We start from the raw sequence: 18,149 nt of genomic DNA, 5'->3' as shown, positions 1-18,149 counted from the left end.
GAAGGATCCTTTTGAAATGAGCCTTTAAAATTGTGAACATTTTTGTTTTACATTTTAAAAATGAGTTTCTGGTACAGTCCAATAGAAGTATTCAAAATAAGAATTGGTCACCATACCAACCCCAATAATTAGTGATCATAATGCTGCCAGAGACACCTAAGAAAAGTTTTTGTGTTTAGTACAACTTGTTCTTTAAGCACACTCTGGCATAAGACATTGAATTAATAATTGTGTAATGAGTGAATAAATGTGGCAATGTCCTTGTCATCCAAAGGATTATCCTTTGATTGCCTGGATAATGTAATACTCATATTTAGGCCCTCTGTATTACAGAATTGTGAACTGCATATCTAGATAGGATATAGTTCAACCTGTATCCTAGGATTACTGTAGCTCACTATTGAAAATTAAGCACATTTATATGTTAGGAAAGAAGAGTAGAAGAATGTAGGAACTGGCATTGGATCGGTCATGCTTTCAGAAAAACATTACCTGTGATTGGGAAATAACAACAGTGTGCAGGGGATTGTGATACAGCCCCGGCTTTATATTGCTACTCAGGAGGCATCACAGAGGGAGAATGAAAATCATTTACAAAGGTATGAAATTCATCTGAGAAGTCTGCTTCAGTGCTGTCTCCTCCTCGGAAGAAGATGAATGAAGCAAGTGTCTGGAGTGCTTTCCAGTCCATGGAGCCTGCAATGTGCTGGGATTTTGAATTCTGTGGAGCTGTGATTCCTCTAGTTGGCTGTGCATTTGGATTTTTAGTGCTCATTCTAAACCCACTGAACCAGACCTTCTGAGCCCAGGGCCAGGGACCCTATATTTATATAAAGTTCTCTAAATAACTTGGTTGATGAGCCAGGCTAGTGATACATGAATAGCATGTTAATCGCATTACCTGTGTAGATGGCATTCTTTGATTCTAAAACGTAACATTGTGAAATGGGCTGTTTCTTCATTAAACTCATCCATAAGTCAGTCAATGTTGATAAAGAGGAGAATATCCCAAAACTCTAGGTTTAAGTGGGTGGCATTTTTCCAACTTGTTATCTAGAAATTGTAGATTTTATTTATAATAAACTCTTAAATTACCACAGTAATTTAAGATTTATAATGCATAGTTTGCATTATGGGGCTCATATTTTCACCTAATGTTGTGGGGCTCTATAGCTCACTCTCTTGTATGTTCACATTACCTGTCCCATATATATTCTGTGGGTGGGAAGTCGTATTTGGTTTTTTTTTTTGGTAATTCAGAATGCAGGTCAGAATGTTTGTGAGAACTACTCACTCTGCAAATGGAATGCATTGTAGCATATAAATCCAAAATATTATGATTATTATTGTTGACATTGTCTCTGCCTATTAATTACCTGAAGATCCGTTTGTCCACTGAGTCCCAGCTTTAAAATTTAGATTATGAGAAATCTATATAATATTAAATGCTAGCTATCCTTTTTTGAAAATTTGTCTTTTAATGTTTACATGATTAAATGTATGAGGTACAAAATTGTAACATACAGATGAATAGGTCACACATATAAAAAGAGATGCTATCTGGATCATTCTCTAATTCTAAGGGAATGGTTGAGGAGAAATAACAGGAAATCCAAGTATACAAGTATGAAGCAATTTTAATGTACTGAAAGCAAGTTATATAAAATAAAGTGTTTTTGGAGATTAACTTTGCTTACATGCATTTTAAAAATTACGTTGTCAGATAAAGGCAATAAGGAATAATCAAATTATTTGAAAAGCATTATCTTAAACAAAAAATTCTTACTGATTCCATTTTAAAGATTTATAACGTAAGTACAAGTTTCCCAACTAAGAAGAAAAGAGAAGTGATTCCTCCCTCCAGAGTACCTGATAATGCCTGAATAAGCAATCCAAATAAATATTTTAAATTTTCAGAAATTACCCTGAAAAATACAAATAATGCTGATATCCAAATATTCAGAAATCAAAGCATAGACTGGAATAAATATACTGGTACTTAAAATTGGTTGATAAATCACCACTGGAGTAACTACAATATTTTAGACATTATAGGAAGATACATTGATATTTTCAAAGATGTTAGTATCTCAGAGACAGTTTGCATAAATAAGTATTGCTAGTTATTGGACATAATAAAGTAGAATTATTCTAAAAGCTTTCCAAGAATAAAATTGTGTTGCTATACTGGTAGTAAAATTTATAATTAATAAAGATGGTGCAGCTGTATTTTCCCACAGTGAAATCCTTGCATAAGAGAAATATCTATAATCCTGGTCTACAGAAATTGTTCAAGATGTGCTATTATGCTAAGAAATAGAAATAATATTACCTCTGTCAAACTGTAACATAATGACATTAATTTGATATTATCATATCTATCTCTTTTAATAATTAGATGTCTGTAGTTTTGTTATGAGGAGGTTCAATAAGAAAGATATTAAAATATGATTTGAGCAGCAGAACTCCACTATGAGCTGAACATTTAGATGATTTATAAACATTAATGGAATGATGGCTGTCTCATTATGCTTATTTAGCAAGGGAAACAATTAAAATATGTACCTATTAAAATGATGACTTTTGGGAGTAAAGAAATTCACATTAGCTGTTCAGATAGCTAGATGCATCAGTATATGTCACAATATATTTTATTTTCTTGGTGCTTATGTATATATGGATATTGTTGAACTTTATAATTCATTATCTCCATACAAAGAAGTAAACAAAACAATGATACTTAACTCGTAAGACATGGTTGCTAAATGCATACACACCTTTTTTTAAAACAAGTTTATACAGCCTGTTCTTGTTAAATATTTTAGTGAGAACTAGGTTTTAAAGCTTGATAATTATAGTTATCCATTCTGAAATGACATTTCTCATGATTTTACTCCTTGTCACTTATATGTATTTAAGCTGGCCTACATATCTTTGAACAGTATAGACAAAGAAAATAGAATATGGTATTAGAATTCACCTGTACTTGCCAGAGATCTGGATGTGGTTATCTGGGTAAAAGCCCAGGATACTTGAATGGAGAGATAGGTTTGCTGGTTTACACTAGGAAGACTGATGTATTCTACTGAAAGTGGATAAAAGCGGTACCATCACTGTGACCTAGGAAAAGGGAAAATGTAAGCCGACGAATAGGGAAGCCCATTCAGAAACATTTTCTGTGAACGATAGGAGGACCAGCCTCATCATATTCCTGCTTACTGATCCACATCTGCTGGAAAGTGGACAGGCTGGCCAGGATGGAGCCCCCAATCCAAACAGAATACTTCCTCTCTGGGGGAGCTATGATCTTGATTTTCATGGTGCTGGGTGCCAGGGTTATGATTTCCTTCTGCATCCGGTCAGCAATGCCCGGGTACATGGTGCTGCCTCCAGATAACACGGTGTTGGCATAGAGATCCTTGCGAATATCCACATCGCACTTCATGATAGAGTTGAAGGTTGTCTCATGGATCCCACTGGACTCAATGCCCAGAAAGGAAGGCTGGAAAATGGCTTCAGGGCATCGGAAGCGTTCATTCCCAATGGTGATCACCTGCCCATCAGGAAGTTCATAGCTCCGTTCCAGTGAGGAGGATGCGGCTGCCCTGACCATCTCCTGCTCAAAGTCCAGGGCTACGTAGCACAGCTTCTCTTTGACATCTCGCACAATCTCCCGCTCAGCGGTGGTGGTAAAGTTATAGCCTCGCTCTGTCAGGATCTTCATGAGGTAATCAGTCAGGTCTCTGCCTGCCAGATCCAGGCGGAGAATGGCATGAGGCAGGGCATAACCTTCATAGATGGGCACGGTGTGAGTGACCCCATCCCCAGAATCCATCACGATGCCTGTGGTCCGTCCTGAGGCGTAGAGGGACAGCACAGCCTGGATGGCCACATACATCGCTGGTGTGTTGAAAGCCTCGAACATGATCTGAGTCATCTTTTCCCGGTTGATCTTGGGGTTCAGGGGTGCCTCGGTGAGGAGGATGGGATGCTCATCTGGTGCCACACGGAGCTCATTGTAGAATGTGTGGTACCAGATCTTTTCCATATCATCCCAGTTGGTGACTACGCCATGCTCGATAGGATACTTGAGGGTCAGGACGCCCCTCTTGCTCTGAGCCTCGTCTCCCACATAGCAGTCCTTCTGGCCCATGCCTACCATAACGCCCTGGTGTCGAGGACGCCCTATCATGGAGGGGAACACAGCCCGGGGGGCATCGTCACCACCAAAGCCTGCCTTGCACATCCCTGACCCATTATCCACTACCAAGGCAGACAGTTCATCATCAGTCATGGTGCTGGCTGGGATCTTCCAGACGAATGAACAGAAGTCAAACACAGTAAGAGAAAGTGAGCAGGCCGAAAACACTCCAGAAATGCCTTCAGACAGGGGAGCCTGCACTGGGAACACAGGAATTTAAAGAAACACACTGGCCCCACCCCTGTCCTACTCCACCAGTTCCCAGCATTTCTGGGTGAGGTCACCTTTGAGGTATTAATGATGATGATTATTATATAAATCATCAGATCTTTCTACATAAAGAGAAAATTGGCTGCCGAGTGGTCAAATCTCAGGTTCCTGTAATTAGGCAACCCACACATGACCGTCAGCCTGCCTGGTGAGGTCTCTAAATACCTATGATGATGCAGTGGGGGATATAAAGTAAGATGAAAGAAAGCTGGTGCTAGGTATGGCAACTCTGCTGGGAGGAAGCCTCCCTCCTTAGCATCCCTGAGGCTTCACTTTCCCTACACCAGCTTTACCTTTTCATTCTTAAGATATTGTTCTGATGAGGGGTCTTACCCTGCAAACTTCACTTTTTCAAGATTTTTGTTTCCATTAGATTCCTAATCCCACAGGATGTCATCATCATAGAGACTGTTTTAGTAAATGAAAATAATAAATGGCTAATGATGGCCTGATGGCTGTAATTACAATGCACTTGTGTCAAGCAAAATGTAGAGATATTTAATAGACTTCTAATCCATCAGAGATTAAGAGAAGCAATAGAATGATCACTAAATTTAACCCCTACAGATATTTTTTTCTGATATAAATTTCTAATAACCAAATTTCATTAAACATTTACTGTGTCTAGACATTGTTCATAGAACCAGGTTCCTTGGGTTCATGTTAATTGTATAATGACTGAAAGTCAACTATTTTGTATAATTTATTAAGATGAAGGTTATAAAAATTTATTTGTTTGCAACAACTCTTAAGTTCTACAACAATGAGCAAAATGAAATGATAAGACAAATTTGAAAAATTATATATTTAAACTAATCCTTAAAACATTTTGGTCTTCAAAATACATATACTATATTATAACATTAAACCTCTATGTGGTTATTAAAATATATACAACTAGAATTATATTAGCTTTCCTTCCATTTCAAGATATATTACACCCTGATCACTTCATAGCAATAATTTGTTTGGATTCCATGTTTCATACAGAAATATAGACTACCTGGAAAGATGTGTATGACGGTAAAATGTAGGACATCAGCAATGTGTTATAGAGAAACAGCATTTAAGAAAGCTCATTACTTCTGCTCCCCTATGCGTTAGGCAAATAGAATATCATTATCTCTGTCAGCTCTTGTAAAGCAAAGAAATTTTCCATATCCACATCTGGGTTCTCCAAAATCATCGTTATTTGGGTTCCTCATTCATTCACTTACCCAATAAAGCTCACTTTGTAAGAGGTAGCACAGCCCCTATTTGCTGGACAAAAAACACCCTCCAGCTCAAGGCCAGGAGAACCAGCCTGAGTCTTTGCCCAGTGAGCCTCTTGGGGAGTCATGGCATAGCACCAAGCTGTGAGTGTCCAGCCCTCTTCTTTGTCTATAACTTGATATAGATTTATTTTATCCAGTGCTATAATGTGCCTTCAAAACCTTTCTGGTGACAATCGGTCGTGGCAGAATGTATGTTTCATCAGAAGATCCATAGTTTTGCTTTAGGCCTCACCAGAACAGTCCTTTCCTTTAATCTTTTCTGTAATTGCAAAATTCCTTCTTCAACAATGTTAAAAACCTTCACACTGAATGATTTTATGAACTTGCTTGTTATGTAGTACAATCAAGCTTTTGATTAAAACAATATTTTATTGCTATAGGATGGTGCTTCTGGGCATTTTTTAAAAATCCCATAACAAACTACATGCACATTTTACAAAATGGAAAAAATGAAACACACATTGCATTTAGCATAAGTCCCCATTTATGAATGCTCCAGTCTGGAATATAAAACAAAGCCAAGTTGGTGGAAATGTTAGTGGAGGAGCCCTCATAGTACCAAGTGCAGCCTTAGATCCTACACTTACTAGAGTGCTATCCTTAGAATCACCTTGAACTAAGGGATATTTGGTACTGAGTCCACACAGCATAACTGATGCCTTGAGAGCGTGGCTGATGTATGATTTTGCTAGAAGACTGTCTAGCCTGTTTTAATTCTGGTGTCTCAAGAGAAAATTTCACCAATTATGTATTCTTAAAGTAAGCTTATTCTCTTTTAATTAACTCCCAATAATGCAAGAGGGGCTTATCATAATTCAACAGCCATTAAAAAATATCATCTGTTGAGTTGGTTAAATTTTTAAAAAGTAGTAAGAATTTGTGTTGAGTAAAACATAGGAAGATAGGTTTATAAATACTGGGCTCTGGAGGCTGGGAGTAGGGGTACTGTTCTTGGAGGTAACAGACTTTGTAACTCACCAGAATTTACAAATGTTTAATTAATTACCTAAACCTTTAGGGCCCTTTAAGGTTCACTCATGGAAGCCCAGAATATTCTTTTTCTTTTACATTTTGCCTAGTTTGACTATTACGCAGATACACAAAACTAGAGTGAGGTTTAAGTATGGGCATCATATATGAAGACAGCCAGTGGAAGCTACTGTGTCTCCTTGCTTTGCCTTTGTCAACCTTAGATTTTTCAAGCAATCCACAAACATTTATTAAACATTTCCTATGTTCTGAGCACTGGTCATATATCAATGAATAAAACACAGCCCTATTTTTAAAGAGTTCACTGTCTTGGGGGTGAAAGTCACCTTACCCCAGGCTGACAGGTGGCCATTTGGCACTGGTATGAAGGAGCCGGCTTATGTTCTGAAAGGGCTCTGCCAGCACTGTCCCAGTTGTTAAAGATCTTGAATGTCACTCCCAAATACACAGATAACAGGCATACAACACAGGAGATAAGAGAAGGAGCTCAAGGAGACATAGAGGTGGAATGAGGGGCCCCTGAACCTGAGGTCAGGTCAAACAGAATGAGAGGCCAAAGGAGATGACCCCTGGGCTGAGTCTCAGAGGATGGGTAGGAGGCTGTCATTGGCCAGTGGAGGTAATATTGCAGGCATGAGCATCACAGCTTGGATGAAACCAGAGAATCAAGTATGTGTCTGGACCTAGGATGAGCAGGAGGCTGCCAGCAACCAACGGAGGCAGTATTACAGCAGCACCACCAACTTGGATGAAATCAGAGAATCAACTGTGTATTTGAAACTAGGTCTCTACACAGAATCAGCAAGAGTTTAGAGGCTTACAACAAGAGTTTGAATCTTCACAGGCATGTGGAAGGAAGAGGAACTCCAGAATTGGGTGTTGCTTTCCCTCCGGAGTACATGAGATCTGAGGAGAGGCTCTTACCCATGGGTCATGGAAGCCCTGTCTTAGTGATCATCTCCTGTCTAGGCTCTCATCTGTTTAACTGAACTGCTGAGATTGAGCATTTTAATGAGGCCTCTTTTTGCCTCCACCCTAGGGATGCAATTTAGTACATGGAGGTCAGCTGCCTTCCTCTCTGTCCACACTTGGTTCCTTCCTTGTGCACCACACCCTCTTTCCTTCCATCCTTGGCTGATTTTGCACATATGTCTACCTCTCTAGTGTGGTAATACTCTGAGAATCTCCTTCAACCATACTCTGCTTTTAGTGGAGATTTGTAATGTGTTTGAGAAATAGATACATGAATGGGTAAGCAATGTGATTTGTTTTCATTATATACTCATCTGTTCATTCATAGCTAGATATAGCTGACCACTTCTTAAAAGTTAAAAAGCTTACTTATTTTATAGTTAAATACTGCCTAAGGTTTGTATTTCATATTGATACAATGGCTTAAACATGGTGTCTTACGATATCAAATAATCTCTCTCTGGTAAAGAGAGATAAAATGGTAGAGATAATTACCATTATTTCTCTTTGGAGAGGTCTCAACATATGGCTTTAATAATTCTTACAAATAGTAAATCCACCAATAATAATTACTGATAGAGCTTATTGTGATTTTCTGTTTGTTTTAATATATAGAACTATGTAAAAAATGGCATGAAAAATCAGAAATACAACAAACACTTCCTCAAGTAAAACCTGACTCACATATTTCCTGAGGCAGGCAGGGGCAGAAAGGAGGAAAAGTGGTTTTGGTGAGGTACGTCTTGACCAGTTCCAGGATGCACTTGGAAGGAAAATCTGAGCATAAGAATCTTTTTATTGGTGCAGTTGACCACAGCTCCCAGCCCCTATCTGGTGTGAGCCCACTGTCTGTGAACAAAACCAGCTTTCACGCCACAGGGCAATAGGGCTCCCCCATGATGGATAAATGGCCTAACATAGATTTTATGGCAGTTCTTCCTAACTAACTTTAAAAATATGCCATAGATCAGCTTTTGACTATTTCAATTGACCTGTAAACAAAGTTGTTAAGAGGAAGAACAGATTCCTGTGTGTAGTGGATGAATCTTTGGAAATGCCTTGATTCTAAGGAAAGGGGAGAAGAAACAGTTGTATAATTGGAAGCATCAATATTCACAGTTCAGCCACTGCTGATGGGAACCATGTATCATTCAACACAGATAAGCACCACATCGTGTTCTGATCCTGAAAGGTGAAGGGGATAACAATAAAAATAGTGATTATGGATCATGTATGTGCCAGTCTCTATGTTAAATCCCTTACACACATCATTTCTTTAGTCTTCATGACAACCCTATGAGGTACCTAGGATTATCATCCCCATTTTAGAAGGAATAAACTGAAGCTTGAAGAGGAAACTGACCAAGGCTATATAGAGCCAGCACAGTAGTGTCAGGATTTAGAACCCAAGAAGACCAAGCCCTGAGCCCAATCTCTGCCCAACGATGAGCTAAAAGAAAGGGCACAGGGTACCTGGCTGGCTCCTAGTAAGAACGGCAGCCAACAAGGACTGTCCCTGTGAAGTCTTTGTATTCCCTGTTGGGAAACAACATCTGAAGTTGTCCAAATGCCATCTCAGAGTGAATGAAAATCAGGCTGAATGTTGGAGTCAAGAGAAGAAAATCAAATAAAAATTGAGAGAACCGTAGCAGGTTCTTCCATGTTATTAATATTAATATCAGGATATCTTACTCTCAAAATGGAGAAAACAAAATGACAAGTTAATGCCTGAACTGAGAAAGATTGACATTTACAAATAAAGAGGCAAATCTGCTATTATCTAAAATAAGAAAATAATATGAGAGTGATCTCAGGAGGGGACAGTATGATAGGCAAGGGGACTATCAAAAAGCAAAAACTAGATCAAGGAGACAGATGAGACAGATGCATCCTTTGGACTGCAGCCAAGGGAGAATTGCCGTCTGCCAGGTGTCATCTTTCAGACCCCAAGTGGCATTGTGTTCAAACACCTAGATTTGACCATGACATGCCAAGGTGTGAATAGCAGAAAGTGGAGAAGGGGGCTCTGTTTTAGGAAGTGGAGTGAGCCTGGGGTAATTCAGCAAATCTGATATCTCTAAAGCAGGCCAAGAGGAAAAGCCAATCCAGATGGACAGGAACCACCAGATTACAGAGGTGGGAGCAAAAGTGGAGAACAGGAAATCAGGTCAAAAGAAAGGTCCTGATGATCAGACCACCGTAAAGAGTATGCCTTGGAGTTGGGAAAAATTCACTTGGGAGCTGAGATAATTCACATAGCATGAGTGACCCAGGGCCTGCAAGGCTTTGAAGGGAAGATCTCAGACAGTTGGAGAGGAAATGACTCAATGCAGCTGTGACCTGATACAAACTAGGGCCAGAGAACACAGGTCCTGAAAGGCTAATTTAAATCAATCCAGTCTGTCATAAAAGCACAAAGAACAAAAAATGCTTTGCAGTTACTAAGTTATGGTCAGTGTTTATTCTTCATTCCAGTGACAGCTTTGTGTCTGGCTTTGTGACAGCTTAGGTATCACGCCCGATTTCTTGCACATTTTCATGAAGATCATCTAGAAGCCCATGTCTACTTATAACTGGCAAGATGGGATTATGGATTGTCAAGCAGCAGAACACACCCAGTGTCTCCTTGCCTGCAGAGCGTCTGCTGCTATGGAAATGAGCTGCCCTGGGAAAAGTCCACTGAAGGTGGATGATGCAGATGAAAAAGCTACTTCACTTTTGGAAACTGCCTAATTCACTTTCAGGAGCAAACTTTTTGATTGGTAGGATATGATTCAGTGTAAGTTTTTTTTCTTTTTTTTTGCCAAGGGAAACAGGCTTTTTGGGGATCTTAGGAGACACAGGTAAGAAATTATTTCAGGTATCTCGTATTAGTAAGGCTTCCTGAGGATATTTTTATTCTACTTTTGCTGACATCAATGAAGCACTTTATCTGAAAGCAAAGACAATGGAATATTAGGACTTAAAACCTGCTTAATGATGGTTTCCCTTCCTTAAGTTGCCATGTCACCAAGTCCAGGAAAAACAGCACTGAAGAAACTGCAGAAAAGACAATACTAGTATAACATTTGGTTTTAAGGTATCTAAATGCCATCTCAGAGCAGAAACCAGATGGAATCTTGAAGTCAAAAGAAAAAAAAAAAACTTCTAGAGAACCACAGCAAGTTCTTCTATGTTATTAATATTAATATCAGGATATCTTACTCTTAAGATGGAGAAAAAGATATGCTGAGTTGATGATGCCTGGATGAGAAAGAAAGGCATTGTTTCTGGGTTGCTTATTCAGTCCAGATCACAGCTTAGTGCAGAGTACGCAGACAGGGATCCTCAGCATGACTATGCTGGCCCACACAATGTCCTACAAACATTTTTGAATTTTTAGTTTTTAATATTTGTAAAATAAGTGGATCTTTGAATTCCTACTTCTCTTGTTAAAAAAAAAAAAAAGAAAGAAAGAAAGATAAGCAACATGGAGACCTCATTCCCAAACTAAGCTGAATAGCAGCTACTCCCCTTAGAAGAGGTGCAGATTCTCCATTTCCCCTTGGCCTCCATGTCCCTGTAGCATGGCTCCCAGCCAACAAGGACCACGAATGGAGGCAAGTGAATTCATTGCAGTAAGCATGCATTTGAGGGTGGAGCATGCATTTCAGGTGGAGAAAAGAACTAGTGGGAAGCCAGTGTTCTATGGTCCTTTTTGTTTTGGGGATGGATTGGTATTAGTATCTACAAGAATAGAGTATACAATACTGTGTGGCTAAGTTTCTTTAATCATATGAAAAATGCCCAAATGTAAAACTTAGTCCTGTTGATGGAAAGAGTCAGACTGTGTAAAATATTTGAAGAGATTTACTCTTAGCCAAATATGAGTGACCAATGGCCTGTGACACAGCCCTCAGGAGATCCTGAGAACATGTGCCCAAGGTGGTTAGGGTACAGCTTAGCTTTATACGTATTAGGGAGACATGAGACATCAATCAAATAAATGTAAGAAGTACATTGGCTCAGTCCAGAAAGGCAGGACAACTGGAAGCAGAGGCTTTCAGGTCGTAGGTAGATTCAAAGATTTTCTGATTGGCAATTGGCTGAAAGAGCTAAGTTATGGTCAAAGACTTAGGAATGTCTGGGTTAAGATAACAGGTTGTGGAGACCAAGGTGTTTTCATGCAGGTGAAGCCTGCAGGTAGCGGGCTTCAGAGAGAATAGATTGTAAATGTTTCTTATCAGACTTCAAGTCTGTTCTATCAGTAATTCCAGAAGGGAGGAGGGTAGAATGAGGCATGTCTGACTCCCCTTCCTATAATGGCCTGAACTAGTTTTTCAGTTTAGCTTTGGGATGCCCTTGCTGAAAGGAGGGGTCCTTTCAGATGATTGGGGGGCCTAGAATTTTATTTTTGGGGTACAGTCTTCAGAATTTTATTTTTGGCTTGCAGTCTTTAGGAATTAAAAAGGAATACAATTCAAAAGATTGCAGGGCAGGAAGGGAGGTTCTGTCCCTCTTTGTTTTATTGAGGATGGGATATGGTGGAATGCATTTATGTGACAAAAGGAAGAATTTTAACCAACAATTACAATAAAATTGCTGAGAATATAATAAAATAAAACTGTTTTCTGGTTAGTTGTTTTGTTGCCACTTTGGAGAGGAAACTCAGAGGTCTGGCTCCTAGAATTTGTTTCTGTTTCTGTCTCTGGTAGGATGGGCTGAAAGAGACTGGAACAGGTTTTTAAATGATGTTATTACTTCTGGGGCCTTTTAAAAAAATTTATTTCTTTTATCTTTTAGCAGGAGGGCTATCTTTATGAAAGAAATAGAAGCATTTTGACTTCTTCCGATCATTTTCCTCTGAAACTGGGTTCTTTGAAGCAGGGCACCCAAAGATGCCATAATATAAGAATTTGCAAAAGGAAAGCCTTGTTCGAAGCATTCAGGGCAAGCCCTCCTTCTTCTCACATCCAGTTACAAATGGGATCTGGGTCAGACTAGTAGAGTATCATAAATAGACTTTAGGACTAAACTTAAAGAGGAAGAATTCTTTTATTGACATCCCTGGTTGAGATTAATGATATTTTCAGTTCCAACCAGAAAGGAAAAAAAGGGTTTCAGGTTAGATAAAAGGCTAATTGGAAATATTGTATAGAACATAAAAAAATGCAAAATAATTTAGGAATATTTACCCAAGGGCAAGATTGCCATATAAAACAGAGTGAATGGGGAGAGATATGAGGCAGTTTCATTTATTTTATGAAATTTGTATATTCATTTATGGAAATATAAGATTAGAGTATGAGTCATGTAAGAACTTGTCCCTCCTTGTTTGAAAGCTTTTGATGACTTTCCATTAGCTATTGAACAAAGTCTAAACTTCTTGGTTAGGACTTTAAGGCCCTCTATTATCTGGCTCCGACCTACTTCCCCAGCCTGATATTTTAGTATCCTTTCTCCTCCCCCACTTGTGAACCTTATGCTCCAGTCTTTGGAACTAATTGCTATTCCTAGACAGCCTGTCACTCAGAATTGCTGACACTGCTTACTCCATTGGAAATGTCCTTCCCACCTTCTCTATCCTTTGACATTTGATCCATCTTTGAAAGCCCATCTTAGATACTCAACAGTTTCCCCAGGAGGGATGAAGATTTATGATTAAAGATTTATGACTTTAGAGATTTATGCATCTCTAAAGTCCCATAGCTTATATCGCTATTGTAGTTCTTTTCTCTTTTTGTTTTTTATTATTTATGTATGTGGTTGTCTCCTTAAGTATACTGTCTGTATCATCTTCACATTTTATTTCTAACAGTGTCTAGAATAGGGATTTCCAACTCTAGTTGTTTACTCATTGACTATTGTACTTCCAATATTTATTTTTAAACTGATAATTGATTGTTTGGGTTATGTTAACATTTCAACATGTTACAGATTTAATTTCTAGCTTAAAATAGCTAAACCAAATTTACTGGTTTCTTCCAAGTGCTCTGTTTATATAAATGTTCTCGAGATTTTGAAAATCACTTTATTTTCTAATTTGAGAATTACATTTGACTCAACCATTTAATTCACTTACTGATTGATTGATTGATTGAGACAGAGTCTCACTCTGTGCTCAGGTTGGAGTGCAGTGGCACAATCTCAGCTCACTGCAACCTCTGCCTCCCAGGCTCAAGTAATTCTTGTGCCTCAGTGTCCCAGGTAGCTGGGATTACAGGTGTGTGCACCATGCCTGGTTAATTTTTTGTAGTTTTAGTAGAGACGGGATTTCGCCAGTTTGGCCAGCCTGGTCCCAAACTCCTGGCCTCAGGTAATCTACCCACCTCAGCCTCCCAAACTGCAGGGATTATAGGCATGAGCCACTGTGCATGGCCTCATTTAATTCACTTTTGAAAAGCAAAGTATAGTATGACGTCAAATTATACTGAATATTCTTTGAGATATTTCTTATAACCTTTGCTGCTTTCTGCCCCTATTTGCTTTGCTTTAGTTCAGACACTAATCCCTTCATAGTTAGGTAATTTCCGGAGTACTTTGGTGAATAACTCTTCCAGCCCCAAACCTTTCTAGAGACCACGGTCATAAAACTCTTAAGTCGTGAATATTAAAATCTCCTGGGCTCCAAATTTGCTGGCACACAAAAACTAAACTTCTGTGCCTTGTGCTGGTCCTGCAGTAACTATGGAAACATAGTGATTAAGAATACAACTCTAGAATCTGGCAAAGCTAGATTTGTTCCCACACTTGCTAGGTTTGTAAAGTGGGGTGTTTCAGAGTTTCCCAAGTCTGTTTCTTCCTCCATAAATGGAAGATAATAATTGTATCTACCTCATAAAGTTGTCTTGGAAGTGACATGAGATGTCTCTAAAGTGTTTAACAGCATGCATGGTAAGAGCAAAAGTTGAACAAAATATTAGCAACACTCATTGCATTTTCTGTGACTCTCCAGGATGCCTGCTCAGCTTTGGTGAGTGGAGCCTCTTCACTGTGAAGGAGGGTCAAGAATGGTGAGCACAACATTCCTGGCAGGTATCCTAATGTGTACTGAGCAAACCCTATGTATTGGGTAGGAATCTGTGGTTAGTACAAGAAAAGGAAGCTTGGGATGGCTAAAGGGAGGTAAACAATTGGTGAAAGACCCTGAAGTAAATACCTAGTTTTTGACTTGAGTGGTTTGAGTTCTGTAAGCCAGGCGGAAGCTCATTGTATTGTGTCAGCTGTGGCAACATTCTCTATGGAAGCTAAATTGTTTTTTGGGATTCATTGATTTAGGCAGTGTGTTGATGTGAAGAAACAAGACAGGAGATGTCTCTTACCTATCTAGATGTAGTGCTTTTTTACTCCTGGGGTTTGGAGTTATGGGATGTTCTGTGTGCTCCTATGATGCTCCACATTGACTTGATGCCCACTGGAGTTCTGTGGAGGAGCTGAGCACATCCCTGGAACGGGCTGGGAGACAATATGGCAGCCATGAAGGCTTTGCATAAGTGACCCTGACATCTGAACCAGGCTCTTCTGCATAATCAGTGATGCTTATTGGCAGAAACTAGATACCTGTAACTAGATATCTGTGGGCCATTAAATGTCAGAAAAGGTGATTAGCATATTCTGAAGCACCTGTTCTGGCCATTTCTTACTGGCTTGAAAGTCATTGCCTTGTTCAGCAAGGCTACTTTGTATACCTTGCAGTTTGTTTCAGTTTAGAGCACAGGCATTTGTTTATGTAGTTAGAATTTTAAACACTGATTGAATAGTTTCTAATTTGTGCCTGAGAGTTTACACATAATCTGCGAGCATACAAAAATTTGCAATTCTATGTGGATGATGGCTTAAGCATCAGCAGGGAAAAGTAATACATTTTTATTGTATATTTTAGACCGCTGATTGAATTGACTTCTTACAGTATTTGTCAAGGCTAGAACAGACAAGGGCACTGCAGAATCTTTTGTGCACAGAAGAAATCTACAGACATTTGATGAGGGGAGGATTTAGTTCCATCAGATGGGCCTCCTGACATAATCGCAAAGGTAGCATGGAATACAGAAAAGAACATTGGAGTGGTTCCAGGGCTCTAGGTGGTTTCAGATTTTTTACTGATCACTCAGGTGGCTTTGGGCAAGCCACTTAGCTTCAATAGACTTCTGTTTCCTCATCTGTAAAATGAAGTGAGGAGACTTCTTGTTAAGTTTGGCAGATTAAACACTTGTGTTTATCTACATGTTCTCTCCAAATACCACTAAACTTTGCAGTAAGGAAATAAAAAGACATTAAAAACAATGATAAAGAGAGCAGGAGAGGACAATAACAATAACAGCATAACATTTTGAAAGTAAGACAAAGGTGAACCAGTGGTAACTCAACTGCCCTGAGGAAACAGGGCCTCCGCAGGAGTCGGGGAGGCCCAGTAGCCAAAACGTTCTTAATAAAGTCCCAGAAAGACTCAGTAATGGAAACCCAGGAACTTCTAAAAGTGGGGACAAATTAGGGTCAGAAACAGGGAAATAGGCTGAAGATACTGATAAAAAGCAAATTCATCAGAGAACTCCTCTCCAACCCTGCCCCGTATCTCTGGAGCTTTAGCTGGGAAAGCTGGGCTGACTCACTTCTGGTGAATGTGTTCTGCTCTCCTCCTGTAGGCAAAGCCCAGGCTCTTACATTGTGGCTGGGCAGGGTTCCAAGAGGTCTAGTCGAGGCATGCAAAGACTTTTGAGACCCAGGCTTGGACCTGACATGGTGTCTCTTCTATGCATTCAGTTGGGCAAAGCAAGTCACAAGTGTAGCTCAGATTCAAGAGCTGGGGAGAGATAGAATCTACCTCTTGGTAGACAGGGCTGCAAAGTTACATTGTAAAGGAGTGTGGCTACAGGGAAAGAAAGTTGTGGCCAGTTTTGGAAACAACATAAGGCACAATAAGGTTGAGATTCCTGAAAAATTCACAGTTTTCAAACTTGCACACTAAAAGTAAGGCCATATGCAAAAAAAGATTGAGGTAGAAAATTCAAAACTTACTCAAAGCACTAGTAAAAGACAATAATTGATACTCAGGAAATTAACTTGTACTATTGAGGCAGGCTGCTTGTGGCTGGGGTCTATTACAATTGTTATGAAGTCAGAAGAATAATTGACTGCGAATGTTGGTAACACATACGCAAGAGCAGAGCTCACAGGAACTCCAACAACGCAGTAGAAGTGGCCTTCTCAGTCAGTGTGGCTGCCCTGAAGGTGCCACAGAGACAATACCACCTGCCAGGAGTCAAGAGTCCCACAGGTCTAGGGTGTAGCCTCTTCAGGGGTGAAGCCCAGGTTTAAGTATTGTTTTTAATGTTCAAACCACAGGCAAATGGTTTCTGTTGCCAGAGCAGCAACCATTAAAACCTTTTTCCTTTTCTTCTGAAGGTTATACTTCTGCTCCACATCCTGTTTTCTTGAGCTGAGGAAGTACTGCATACAAATTAATTCTGCATTATAGTGACATAATTTTTCTATTTACCAGCTGCGTAGGAGCTAATTTGTATTATAAAACCACATCTGTTGTAAAATAGACTCCACTGAGGAATTAAGTAAAAGTCTACATAGTGCATAGAGAGGTCTGCAGCCTCCTTTCCCAGCCTGCCTTGAAGAACATGCCGGCAGCCAGGCTTTTATCACTTAGGCAAGAGGGTGGATGTGCCTAATTGGAAAGGTATACAGATATCAACTTTAGGGATCCCTCAATCAAAAGCCCAGCCAAATCATCCTACAGAGCAGCCTGTCTCCTTAAGAGCACAGAGCTTCCAGTCAACTTTTTATTGCCTTGCTTTTAAAGGATAAGGGATGGCCAAGGATACCAGCTATTTGACAAAAGCCGCTAATTTGAAAGACACAATCGACAGAAACAATAGGAACAAAAGGAACAGAAAGGAGGTAGGGACAATGTAAGGAATAGAAACAAAGAACAAAGGTAAAACTATGAATAATATCATCTGAGTATAAAAGATGATATTGCATATATAAAACAAGAAGAGAATATTATAAAAAAGAAATATTCAGAGAATAAAGAAGAGCTCTTAGAGCTTAAAAAGAAGATTGCACAAATGAAAATTTTAATACAATTGTTGTAAGATAAAGTTGAGGAGATATCCCAGAGAGTATACCAAAATGAGAGACCAAAAATAAAAAACAAAGATTTTTTAAAAATTGAAGGATGAATCCAACAGGTACAATACCCAACTAATAGAAGTTACAGGAAGGAAAAAAAAAGCAGAGGGAAGGATATTACGAAATAAATGAATTAAGAAAATTGCCCAGAACTGAGAGGCAAACCGATAGCTTGAGCTGGTTAACTCACAAATAGGTGAAAGGATGCGCATCACATCCTACATCATTGCGAGAGTTTAGAATGCTGGCAGAGAGAGAAGGTCCTAAGAGCTTTAACTGGAAAAAAACTCCCAATAATCACAACCATAAAAATAAGAATC

General features: G+C 39.3%; 1 protein-coding gene across 4 annotated transcripts; it reads right to left on the bottom strand.

Annotated features, from left to right (window-relative positions):
• Window positions 1–1,619: 1,619 nt before the first annotated feature.
• ACTBL2 (actin beta like 2) lies at window positions 1,620–4,463 on the bottom strand. 4 transcript variants are annotated; one of them, XM_073014907.1, is made up of 2 exons: window positions 4,063–4,294; window positions 3,071–3,957 (listed from the first exon to the last, which is right to left on the bottom strand). In XM_073014907.1, exons 1-2 carry the CDS (start codon window positions 4,292–4,294, stop codon window positions 3,164–3,166), a joined length of 1,026 nt encoding a protein of 341 aa, XP_072871008.1. In that variant the 3' UTR covers window positions 3,071–3,163. The 4 variants fall into 4 exon arrangements, with proteins under 4 accessions (XP_007971336.1, XP_072871008.1, XP_037866335.1 ...); XM_038010407.2 differs by having other exon boundaries at window positions 3,071–4,039; window positions 4,166–4,294; XM_073014908.1 differs by having other exon boundaries at window positions 3,071–4,075; window positions 4,160–4,282.
• Between the last annotated feature and the right edge of the window lie 13,686 nt (window positions 4,464–18,149).

The sequence above is a fragment of the Chlorocebus sabaeus genome, chromosome 4, assembly GCF_047675955.1.
Source record: "Chlorocebus sabaeus isolate Y175 chromosome 4, mChlSab1.0.hap1, whole genome shotgun sequence".
In the NCBI taxonomy this organism is placed as follows: Eukaryota; Metazoa; Chordata; class Mammalia; order Primates; family Cercopithecidae; genus Chlorocebus; species Chlorocebus sabaeus.
This window is presented reverse-complemented; position numbering and strand designations above follow the sequence as displayed.

What these genes read in the sequence shown, in the direction of transcription:
- ACTBL2 (XM_007973145.3), bottom strand. Translation starts at nt 4,294, where the DNA reads ATGACTGATGATGAACTGTCTGCCTTGGTAGTGGATAATGGGTCAGGG.